This window comes from Festucalex cinctus, chromosome 1 (genome assembly GCF_051991245.1).
Source record: "Festucalex cinctus isolate MCC-2025b chromosome 1, RoL_Fcin_1.0, whole genome shotgun sequence".
NCBI classification, from domain to species: Eukaryota; Metazoa; Chordata; class Actinopteri; order Syngnathiformes; family Syngnathidae; genus Festucalex; species Festucalex cinctus.
Window position 1 is genome coordinate 1,694,831 of NC_135411.1, and position 12,196 is coordinate 1,707,026.

The window sequence follows — 12,196 nt, forward strand, 5'->3', positions numbered from 1 at the left end:
AGTTCCCTGTTTTCCGTTTGGTTCTTGTGGAGTCATAGTATCTGTTGTGCCTGTTGTTGTCCCTGTGTTCCATGCCATGCCATGCCTTGTGTTTGTTTTTTGATCTTGTTAATTTTTTCATAGTACCTTGTTTATAGTTTTTGTTAATTAAATCCCCTTTTTTACCTGCATCCCTGCCTTGCCCGGTTTTTTGTTGCCTCCTGCATTTGGGTCCTGCCACCAACACCCCACACCGTGACAATAATAAGGCAAAAGTTATGGCTGTTCTTTTTCATCAATTAAAAAGATTTATTGAGCCAATTTTTTGGGAGTAAAACATATTCAACTGAAGTATGTAGTGACAAAAACCTAAAAATAACAAGTTGAGTTGACAAAACAAACTATTTTGGTAATGCCAGACAAATTGTGATGTGATCGGTACCATCTGCTTCACATTGGTGAACGAAAGCCTTGCTAAAAGTACACAACATATTCGGAACAACTCTCCATATGACGCAGTGCAGATGTACACGACTGCAAATTACCACCACACAGAGTCTGCCAATCCACATTATGTGTATAAAGGCTGATTTTTTTTTTTTTTTTGTAATATATACTCTAGCTCTTATATTGGAACTCATTAGATTGCCCATAACAATTCAAGCCAGGCCATTGGGTATCGTCGGCTGCAATTGGAGGCCTCCGGCTGCTTGTGACGGCCGCGATGATGTCACACGCCGGTCCTCTTGACAGGCTCCCGAACCGTTTTCCTCTCATTTGTGCCTCGGCAGACGCATTGATTTCCTCTCCGGCGTTCGCACGAGGCTAAATTGGAAGCGTGACATCAATAACAATGAAGAAGATGTGTCTTGTTGTTCCAACATTGCACCTTGTGAGTCACATTTGTCACTCCTATATAACGCAGGTGACGGATTTATTTGTGGGTGCCTGAGGTTTTTCTATTGACGCAATCAATGATATTTTAGTATTTATTAGATAGGATGTTTGGAAACTTACTGTGCCTTTTTATCAGCGAAAATAAAATATTAACTATCTCGCAGATGCAGCAACAAAATACAGTGGTTCCTTGAGATACAACTGAACTGAGCTTTTTGAGATGTGAACCTGTCATTCAGCCATTTTTTTTTTTATTTTATTTTATTTTTTACTAGAGAGAAAAAATTTCAGAGATTGAGCGATGTATAGCGGCAGTGAACTCAACTTCACAACAAGCAACCGTTTGGCAGATAGTGACCAAATCTAAAAAAAAAAAAAAAAAAAAAAAAGACAAGCTGTTTAAAGCCACCCCAGTTGATGTTACTGTCAAACTAATCATACCAAAAATTATTACATTATTTAAAACACTCAGCTTTTCCTTAAAGTCTACAAGCTTAATGCTAACACATAATAGGAAACACCATACATGAGCTAACGAATAGCATCCCTGTTACTTTGCCTTTAGTCTCCTAGCTTAATGCTAACGCATAACGGGAAATGCCATACATAGGCTAACATAGCATTCATGTAACTTTGCCTTAAAATCTACTATCTTAATGCTAACAGCTAATGGGAAACATCATCCATGGGCTAATAAGTAGCACCTATGTAACTTTGCCTTCAAGTCTCCTACCTTAATGCTAACACATAAGGGGAGAAACGCCATACATGACCTAACGAATAGTGGCCATGTAACTTTACGTTAAATCTACTAGCTTAATGATAACAGCTAATGGGAAACATCATCCATGGGCTAATAAGTAGCACCTATATAACTTTGCTTTCAAGTCTCCTAGCTTAATGCTAACACTTAAGGGGAATCGACATACATGACCTAACAAATAGTGGCCATGTAACTTTACGTTAAAATCTACTAGCTTAATGCTAACAGCTAATGGGAAACATCATACATCGGGTAACGAATAGCATCTATTTGGTGGTACTCAGCCACTCTCTTGTGGTCATTTTATGATCAGGAACTAGAAACTAGAAATTAAAAATTAGAAGAATAGAAAATTGCTATCAATTTTTTTTTTCAGGGAAAAATGCTATATTGGGATATAACGATCTTTCAAACACAATGAATTAATCATGAAACAGATGAATTCATTACATTCTATAAAATGTTGTTAATACTCTATATTTTTTCCCACTATTACAGAGTGCACTTGAGTAGCCCAGGACACAATACGAGAACAAATGTCGAAGTGCATAATAGACGGAAAGAGAAGTGGCGCCTTGTGCTGGAAGTGGTTTGTGTCAGGCACAGGAAGTCCATGCGTGATGACATATGCGCACGATTCCATGACTCATGTTCTTGTAGTGACGAGGGGGCTCCTAAACCTCCAGATTACGTGAATTGGACACGTCAGCAAAACAATCTGCCAGACAGACAGCACCGCTTGTGGCACATGGCGTCTGCCGATTTGAATCCGCAGGGCACGTTGCTGTCTGCCATGCGCGCAATTTGATAGGGCTCTTTATCGTGGATTGTATTCGATTGCGCGGCCGTACATAATGGACCGCAGTGTACAAAGCAGAAGTCAATCGATTGTGTGGAATTGATGGTTGGTTGCGAAGGAACGGAGGGAAAATGGAGTGCACGTGTGGCTGCAACCAGTGGAGGAGCTCTCTGTTCCTGTATGTCAGAAATGGTTTGCTGTGGAAGAAAGAGGACGACTGTAAATTCATGCTACCTTGGTCCGCCATACTGGGTGTCCCAAAGGTCACTATAGACTTCCTTTTCCCCGTTTCGTTTCAGGTATCATTCAGATGTATGTGAGAGTATCAGCATTTGACAGCTTTGACGTTGCAGTTTTTCTAAGCATATCATTCCCTTGGCCACGGCTCGCTGGAGCAGTGTTGCAAAATTGCCGCCTGGCAAGAAGTTTTTCTGTCCCTGACTGCGGTTTAGTGCCAGTTTGAGCAGCTTTTAGGCTTCAAGCGGAAGATTATGACGCTCAACAACCTGAAGTCTGGACGGGTAAAGCTTTATCACGCTCCGAGGCATTCGCTGAATTGAGAATTTTGTTGATGCTGAGTTCCAGTGCAGCCATCTGGATGAGTTTGGTGAGACCGATCATGTTTCCAGAAACTTGCCACGGATATCGTCATTTGTACTACCTGTTGGAGCAGTGTGATGGTTGTAAAGCTTCTCAAACTGAAACTGCTGTCGGGGATAGAACAAGTTCTTGCCAGGCGACAATTTTGCATTGCTGCTCAGTTGGCAAAAGCAGGGAATAATTTGCTTACCAAAATTGCAAAGCATAAACTGTCAAATGCAGATTGCCTTACTAATCAAACCTGAAGTCAAATTGAAAAAGGAATTGCATGGTGTAGACAATATACGTTTGGGACACTTGCATTTATAAATATGCAGTAATCTGTCTTTGGGTGACAGGAAATTTTCTGACTCAGTGAAGGAAAGTAGACACATACATATTAGAGTAATAAAAATAATGTTGAACTAAAATACAGCTAACTATGAAGAATATACTGTCAAATCAAATAATTAAATTCTCAATTAATCACTCAAACTTTATTTATATCGCACTTTGCACACATCAAAATGCAACTCAAGACGCTGAACAATTAAACATACAGCGAACAATAAAAAGAATTTAATTTATTCTAAATACACACAAAATTAATTACCAGTACCTTTATCTACAATTTAGGACATGTATATATCTGGGAAAGATTTCTACAATGGTCGCACCAGATGATGGTTGGCCGCACCACAAAATATTTTAAACTTAAATCAAACAAGTAGCTATCTAAACAAAACAAGCTAGCTAGCTAACACAAGTAAAATTAGAATGGAAATTAGGGGTGTGAATTGCCTAGTACCTGACGATTCGATTCGTATCACGATTCACAGGTCACGATTCGATTCGATACCGATTAATCCCGATACGAATTTATAAGTCGATTGTTGCGATTTTTTTCATTCAAATTTAGAAAATACTAATCAGTAAGCTTGTAGTGTAAGATTTATATGAAAATGTATTATTTATTTATCTGAAATTTCAGTCTTATAGAGGTTGTAATCTGTTTCATGTTTGAACAGCATTAAAATAAAATATTAAGGCTTAATGTTCCGTTCATATAACATTCTTCCATGCTCAAGGTGTGAATCCTAAAAAAAAAAAAAAAAAAAAAACAAAAAAAAAAAAAAAAACGATTCTACAGATTATTGAATCGATTCGAGAATCGCGCGATGTAGTATCGCGATATATCGCCGAATCGATTTTTTTTTAACACCCCTAATGGAAATATATATTTGTTGGACAAAATTAATATATATATTTTTTTTTTTAGGTCATACCATTTGTTGAAATATGACCGGGACCTTTCCGTTGCTAAAAGCAAGGGTAACTTTGCATAGTGTGAGACAGTACAAACCTGATAGCTGCTCATGTGGGTTCTTGACCGTCTTGTGGATGATACAAACTCCTGTCTTTAAATGTTTTTCAAAATAAAAGTCCCAAATTAGTTATTTATTTAAAAAAAATGATATGATAAAATGGGCATTGGACAAACTTGACCAGCCAATGACCAGTAAAATAGTGACTTCCAATTCATTGCACAAGTTCCATGCTAACTTAAGCATTGTTTGTAAACATTAGGATTTGCTTTGTTTGAATGACAGGTCCGCCTACAAAACAAATTGCATTACAGTATTCAGTATTTAGGTACAAGGTTATGGCATAGATTTATGTGTAACAAATATTGAGACCAGTGTCACTTAAATGTATGTAGAACTGTTATAAATGGTTCGAATACATAAAGATAAAAATAATCTACAATATTAGGGCTGGCCATTGGCCAATGATTTTGGCTGATGTTTGAAGGGCCATAATTGGCCGATTAATCGGTCAGGCCCTAGTATATTGTAGAATTGTTTATTCCTCATCATTTTGAAATGGAAAGCTATATTTTATCTACTGTTCATTTCCTTACCTTGAATGTAATAATATCAAAACATAACTCCCTTTTTGTCCATTTCATTTGCATCATAACAGATAATAGGTAATAGTGTGTTGTAAAGGCACCTGAATAATGTGGGTCAGGGCCATGTTGGTGAAACAAAAACACATAAATGACTAACATGCACAATCACGCACACACAAACATGCATTGTGTGCATAGTTTCGTCAGCACGGCATTTCAGGAAGCATAAAAAACAAAAACATGCTTGTCCAGTTTTTGTGAAAACCCGCCCAGCCGCTATCAAGGTGCTCCGACTTACAAGGGGGGGAAATGTTTGGCTGCGGGACAGAAAAAGAAGTACACAAGAGAATCACTGTTACCTGTTCTACTCTTTGTTTTGGAAGGGGGAGTTAGCTAGCACGTAGCAGCACACTCATTTTCTTCCTGGACGGGGCCCAAACAAAGACAAGAAGAAGAGTGGATTAGCTTTAATCCTATCAGCCTTTCTCATGACGCCGGACCCTGCTGATTACACCTGCAGCGCCAAGGACGAAACGGTCCCCGCGTTTTGTATGTCAGAATCCAGCGTGGCCACCGGGAGTGGAGCAGCAACATGCTGGATCTGAGGAAGAAGAAGCCAATGAGCGACCCAGTTTTGCGGCTATGTTGATTATAAGTCGATTAGATGTAGATTATGCCGCTCTGCTTTGGGAGTCGAAGGCGAAGTCGACACCAATGGAGTGAAAAGGACCCCTTGCTTGACAACGAGCCGTACAGCATTCCTAACCCCTACTTCCTGGACACAGGTATAAAAAAAACAACTAATAATAAATAACAGCAGCACTCCACACACTTTCGTTCTAAAATTGACCTATAGACACGCTATGGCTAACTTCCCTGCATATATTTATACTATCTGCACCGAAACCCAAGACGACTTCCTGAACCCTCTTGGAATGTGTTTTAATCGTCGTCATTCCATCTGCTGATAACACACGAGCACACAAAGGTGCTTAACTGTAGTGAAACGTCCACCACTGGAGCGCTTCATTCCTCAGAAGCTCATCAATCAAATGATCACATTGCAACATCAATAAAAAAAATACAAGTAGACTTATTCGCGGAATGTTGTTTTGATTGCCCACACGGTTTAACCGGATTTCCTACCGTGTCGTTTAATTGTGCATAACTCCAAAGATGGAGACGGTTAGCATAACTCCCACAAACATCAGCAAGTCACCATGGTGCTCCGGTGCAAATTTCATCTGGGATTCCATAAAATTTTTCAAACGCAAAAACCTAATTTTCAATATATGGACAGTCACCGTGGACACTTATCATGTGTTGACTAGGGATGTAACGATATCCAAATATCACAATACGATATTATCACGATATGAGGCTCATGATACGATAATTATTACGATATTGTGAGTAGGTTGTTTATATTTAAAAAAGGTCACAATATTGTAAAGAAATTGCTCATACAAAGAAACCCCCACAATATTGTGCTTTTGTACATAACAGCAATACATATAAACTACTTTCAATCTCTAATTACACTTAACATTGAGGCACTTACTCACTAATGCAAGCCCACATTGAGTTCCTCCACATATCGACTCGCTTCAAAGCATTTTACAAACCCCTTCATCTGACAATTAGTGTCTTTTAAACATAGAAGGGCCAAAACATACCTAATAAAAATTAAACTGCACTAAAAAATTAGCTACCAGAGGGTGCGATAACTGCACAAATGGAAATCAACCTGACTTTTTTTTTTTAACAGATGTGTAGCTTTTAAATATCGTGAACATGACGACGACGATATTGTGGTAGTTCAAATATCACGATATCACGATATTGCCGGTATCGTTAAATCCCTAGTGTTGACAGAAACCTAGACAGGAGGTTCTTGGTCATGGAAGTGCATTGGGACTGAGTGGCAGGATTTTGTTTCCTTCCACTTGGTATCACTTCAAAATTATGTTTCACCAAAAGCTGTCCTGAGTCAGAGCTATGCTAGCTCATAGTCGATAGTTGATTATACAGTATAACGGAGCATATGGAGTTCCCCAGGATTCAATCCTGGGGCCTCTGCTTTTTTCATTGTTTCTGCTTCCCCTGGGTTCCATTTTAAGAAAACTGGTTGGTTGTGCTGCGAAAACACTTTTGGAGATGAAATAAAAGAACACAGCATTTTCTAAATTGAAGGTGAAGAAGAGAAAGGTAGATTCGATTCAAAAGGCTACGCTCCCTGTTCATGTTAAAATCAATAAAGTTTCGGTGAATGCGCACATGAAGCTGGTCGGGTTCAGCACCTCCAACAATATAAACACTGCTCTAAATATTCCGAAGTTGTGAATTTGAGTATGAATATTTTATTTAATTTATACGTGCCCTCCAGGTTGTACCCCGCCTCTCACTCAAAGTCAACTGAGATGGGCTGCAGCTCTCCCACAATCCTAATGAGGACAAGCATTATAGAAAACGGATGCATGGGCGCTGCGATAATTTTATCAGGGCAATCCGAGTTCACCCAGCTGCTCTATTTTCTCTAAAATCAACCCAACATGCTCTAGTTCATCATTAGTGCTTTGTTTTTTTTTGCTGGATTGTTCCATTATAGATAAGTAGATGACGTCAACGCCAGTGTCTGGTACACCTATAAAATATTTGTAGACAATTGATTTCAGGAGAAGTAACTGTCAGGTGATAAACTGTGCACTTCTCTGGAATATCTTTACACATGGGCACATTTACTCGGACATTTCATAACCTCATTCTGTGTAAAATGCTGACTTATTCAGAATCTTACTACCCATTTTATTGTTGCTGTTTTGTCATTATTTTGAGGAAAGGTTGCAATTTCACTTCATTTGCAGGAATGCCATTAGTATGTGTCTTTCTGGTCACAAGGGGGCAGTGCTTCTGCTCGAACCAGAATGCTGGCTTGGGGCAAATTTTGCCTTTCTTACTGTGCAAAACCCAACCTGGCTTAATAGATTATACAGCATTTCAATCTGCTACTTCTAACTTGGCAGAGTTTTTTCCCTCGGTATTGTTGAAGTTAATGTTTTATGATATGGAAACAAGCCGTTCTGTGAAGAAAACACACGATTTTCCCCACCAAAAATAGTTACTTTGCTTCCCACGCAGTGTGTGGGCTATGTAGTGGCACCAACTATGTGTGTGTATGCGGGTCCATGTAGTTGTAGGCAACATTTTTTTTTTTCTGGTTGAACTGCAGAAATCTGAAAGAATGAGAGCATTCCTGTGACTGTATCCCCATTCCCCACATCCCTCATTAAAAATTCCAAAGTATCCCTCCCGCCATTTTGTGTTTTTGCATATGGGCAGCACACTTTCACGGCTGATATCGTAGCCTTTGTCGATTCCTTCCTCTTTATGTTTTCAAAAGCTGCTGGAGGAGTAGCAGCAGAGCAGCTCTGAGAAAAGAGCCAACGGGGGCTTGTGGGTTCCACTCCTTGTTTTCCATGTGTTCCCGGGGGTTGCATGGCTCTGCTTGAAAGTTCAGAGACACACACACTCCCTCAGCTCAGAGATTAAAGGGCTTGTCTGCAGCACTCGCAACAAGAGCTGCTCACAGTTCACAACTTGCCTAAGAGGAGGGATGAGTTGTTTTTTGTGCAACTTTTGCAGTCATGACTTTGGCAAACTGAGTGGAGGTTGTGTTTTTTTTTTTTTTTTTTTCTTTTTTTTTTTTCTTTTTTTTTTTCTTGAGTTAGCCGGTTTGTACTCTTACCAAGTAGAACAAAGTCTGTTTCGGACACGGCGGCCGTCCAAGTGCTTGTGCGAGGATGCAGGTGGCAGCGAGGCTTTGCTCTGACTTGTTTGAAGTTTGCTCTCATGTCAAAGGTGAAGGATTATGCCTGGAACTGGAATTTGCTCTTCAAATTGAGGAATGCCAAAACTTCTTGGCAGCATGTGAGTCCTTTTGTCTGTAGTGTGTGAATCGGTTTGGGTACAGTGCCATGCTATTCCTCAGCAGCGGGACAGCGGATGCTACAGTTGGCCACCAGCAGCAGGGGAAAACCACCTACCACATCTCCGTAACCCTCAATGAAACGCAAGGAGATGACCCGGTGTCCGAGCTAGGAATGGGCTGGGTGTCACCCTTCACCCTGGTGAATGGTTGCAAGCCAGGTGACAAGATCATGGAGAAGCGTCCCGTCATAGACAGGTGGCCGTCCCTGAGAGGAGGGAGTCTACGCCGAGAGGTGGTTGTGGAGGAGAACGAGGAGGAGGTGGTCGAGGAAAGAATGAGGAGTGACGGCTATATCAGACATCCCTCCAAGAGCTCAGGTAACTCCTCAGACATCACTGATGCAGATGCCCAGGACTTGCACAAGTACTCCGTCAATGTCCATGCCAGAGGACTGGCATTTGGCGAACATGGCGCCATCACAGGGCACACGCTGCCTCGGGCTGTGCTGCGCAGGTCTCATCAGGATGAGGCCTCACCCGGCAGGAGGACTATGAGCATGTATGGCGAACCGGCGGACCAGCAAAGTGAGCCTCAACCGGAGCGACTCCGGAGGCCGAGGAGCATGTGCATGCTTTTGGGCCCAGGCCCGGTCCTCGTGGAGCAGGGCAAGCAAAACTCCCTGAAAAGGACCGGTGTTATGGAGGGCAGCCAGCTGTACAGGAGCAGGAAGGCTGAGCTGAGGGTTGTGGATGGTCTCAATCCGGTTGTGGTTCAACGAGCCCCGGTCCCTGCAGAGGTGATTACCAGGGTGCGCCACAGAAGCGTGAAGACCAGGCCTCTTAGTATGACTGTACTGGAGCTAAGGAAAAGGGCCTCTGATGACGACATAAGCAGGCAGCAGAGCCACTCAGGCCACGATGGGGGAAACTTCCTAAAAGGAGCCTTCCGTTGGAGGTTGTTTGGTAAAACCTCTTCAGATAAGAACAAGGAGAGCGATGGTGACAAATGTGCTAAATCTTCTGCTAAGCTAGTCAAATCTGATGGTCCAAAAAGCACGCTGAGCTCACTGAGACGGAGCCTGAGTATGCGCATCCGGAGGACTCGGCCCCGGGACAAAGTAACTCCGGGGTGTGAGGGGGCTACGAGGGAACTCGCTCAAGCCAAAACTGCTGACCCGATGCCTCCTCAGCCTTTCTCGTACCTCACGGGGAGAACTCTGCCATCTTCCGGCGAGCAGGTTGCAGACGGGGGCCTGCAGTACATCCAGTACCGCAGCAGGGGCAAGGTCAAGGTGATGGAGGTGCCCCTGTGCCCGACCAAATTGTCCAAACCAGCTCAGGAGGAGCCGAGCTTTTGGCAGCTCATAGCCAACCGCTTCAGGAGGAAAGAACAGCCGGACAAATGCGAATCGAAAGACGCAGGTCAGCATGTGCTGACTCTGACTAATAAGTCACTGCCTGTCGCCATAGAGACACTGGCAGGCGCAGAGTCTCATAAAGGTCAAGGTAAGACCTGCAAGACTTAATTTCTCCACTCAGTGTTCTATTCACATTGCACCCCCACCTCCCCCGGTTGCTGTACAGAAAGTCTCAAGTGCACTTTTTTTGTTTTGTTTGAAGGACAGGCAAATGAAAAACACATGGGGAATTTGGGTTTTGGGTGGCATTCAAAAACATGTGGAGTGCTTTAGGAATTTCTATTTTTGGGTCCATTTCCGTCCGTTCAGTACAACTTTGCCTCACATTCAGTTTCTTAAGTTTGATCCATGCGATGGCCCAATGAATGGGCTTACAACTCTCACGGATGGTTTGACTGATGAAAGTGCGTTTTTCTGTCCAAGACAAAGAACAGCCTCCACATTGCCGTTTGCTGGCCTTTCAGAGGCACAAGCCAAAGTCGCCGCATTAAGAGAGTCAGTGGCTGTATTAGGGGTGCTTTTGGCAGGCTAATGCAGCTAAATTGAGATGGCGAGGGCAGAGGCGGAGAAGGCTTAAGCCGTGGTGTGTAAAGGTTAACTCTTAACGGTGTTCTGTTAAGTACTTGTGCTGTGTACCGATCCATGTTGTCACACCGCAGACTTTCCAAACCATTAATACAAAGTTTCTGTTTGTTTTTACAACAAACAATTCCTAATAAATACTGTACGTCATAGTTGTAGTAATAATTACTCAGTGCCTTTGTTAGAAGCTGCACTAATTCATCTTCAGGGCTTCATTAACCTTTATCAGACGCAGATTAAAAAACAACTTGAAACTGAGAGTGAAAATGTCCCAGCTCATTGCCTTTGGCAGGAAATTGTACAACATTCTCATGATTACAAGCTCTTCATTAACAAGGATTTGGAAAGGAGAAAAAAAAAAAAAGTTAAGGGTGAAATTGTCAGTTTTACTAACGAGTCGACGCACTACCTTTTGTTTAAAATGGCATATTTTTATCTACGCTTTCATTTACCTCTGATTTATTTATTTTTTTAAACTGAAATGGTTAGCTAGCTTTTTCCATAAGTTAGCTAGCCAGGGTTTCATAATCATGAATACAAAAATGTGATTTTTTTTTTTTATTCTCATCTACACATTTTTTTAAATACTGAAATGCTAGCTAGCTTTTTGCCATAAATTAGCTCGGCAGGGTTTTATCATGGATACAAAAATGTAGCGTTTTGGTAAGTTAACATAAAATACAAATTATACACTGTCTTTTGAATTAAAAAAAAAACATTCTACTCATAACACGCTCTTCATTTACCTTTATTATGCCACAATAAAAACAAGTTTTCCACACCTCCGAATGCCGAATGCTTTAAGTCATCTACAGTAAGAGGCTGTTTATGTGCCTTCGTCGATGCTTCTGTTTTGGTTTGCAACAGAGCTCAAATGAGTTGAGCAGTTAACAAATTACTGTTCACTTGTGAACAATCGTGTCTGTGAACTATATCACTTACTAGTACTACCATCCGCTCCCTAGGTCTTTTTGCAAAGTGTAAAAGGAGCAGCTATAGGCTTTCTGTCCCCAGCTCAATATTGACTTTAGGCACGGGTCTATGGAAAAAGGAGGTAGCAGGTGCAATAAAAACTCAACACTTAAATCACTATTATAAAGGTGTGTGGTTGTGCGTGTTTTGTATTCACTGTCAACAGTGCGCAGACCTTTGAACCGGCAAAGGTGACATTTTATGCCGTTGAATTGCGTCCTAAGGTCGGCGGCGTTCGTCCGCCGCTGGTTTTCTGTTGTCACGGGTTACCTCGGAGACGTCCCAGCGAGCGTGGCCAGGTCCTGCTCTGTTTGTCCGTTTATAATCCCGAGTACGAGGCAGTCAGGCGTCAGGAATGTAGGCGCGCC

The 12,196-nt window shown here is 41.7% G+C and overlaps 1 protein-coding gene and 1 long non-coding RNA gene across 2 annotated transcripts in view; one reads left to right on the top strand and one right to left on the bottom strand.

Moving 5' to 3' along the window:
* Nucleotides 1–587: 587 nt before the first annotated feature.
* On the bottom strand, nucleotides 588–5,700 carry LOC144012641 (uncharacterized). The gene is made up of 3 exons (XR_013282150.1): nucleotides 5,444–5,700; nucleotides 5,289–5,352; nucleotides 588–804 (listed from the first exon to the last, which is right to left on the bottom strand). It is a non-coding gene; the product is annotated as an uncharacterized LOC144012641 (long non-coding RNA).
* Nucleotides 5,701–8,828: 3,128 nt separating this feature from the next.
* Nucleotides 8,829–12,196, top strand: part of LOC144012625 (arf-GAP with GTPase, ANK repeat and PH domain-containing protein 3-like) — a 94,719-nt gene continuing 91,351 nt past the window's right edge. Inside the window, exon 1 of the mRNA XM_077511731.1 lies at nucleotides 8,829–10,362. Within this exon, the coding sequence (XP_077367857.1) occupies nucleotides 8,904–10,362 (1,459 nt within the window). The 5' untranslated portion in view covers nucleotides 8,829–8,903. The remainder of the gene's footprint in view (nucleotides 10,363–12,196) is intronic.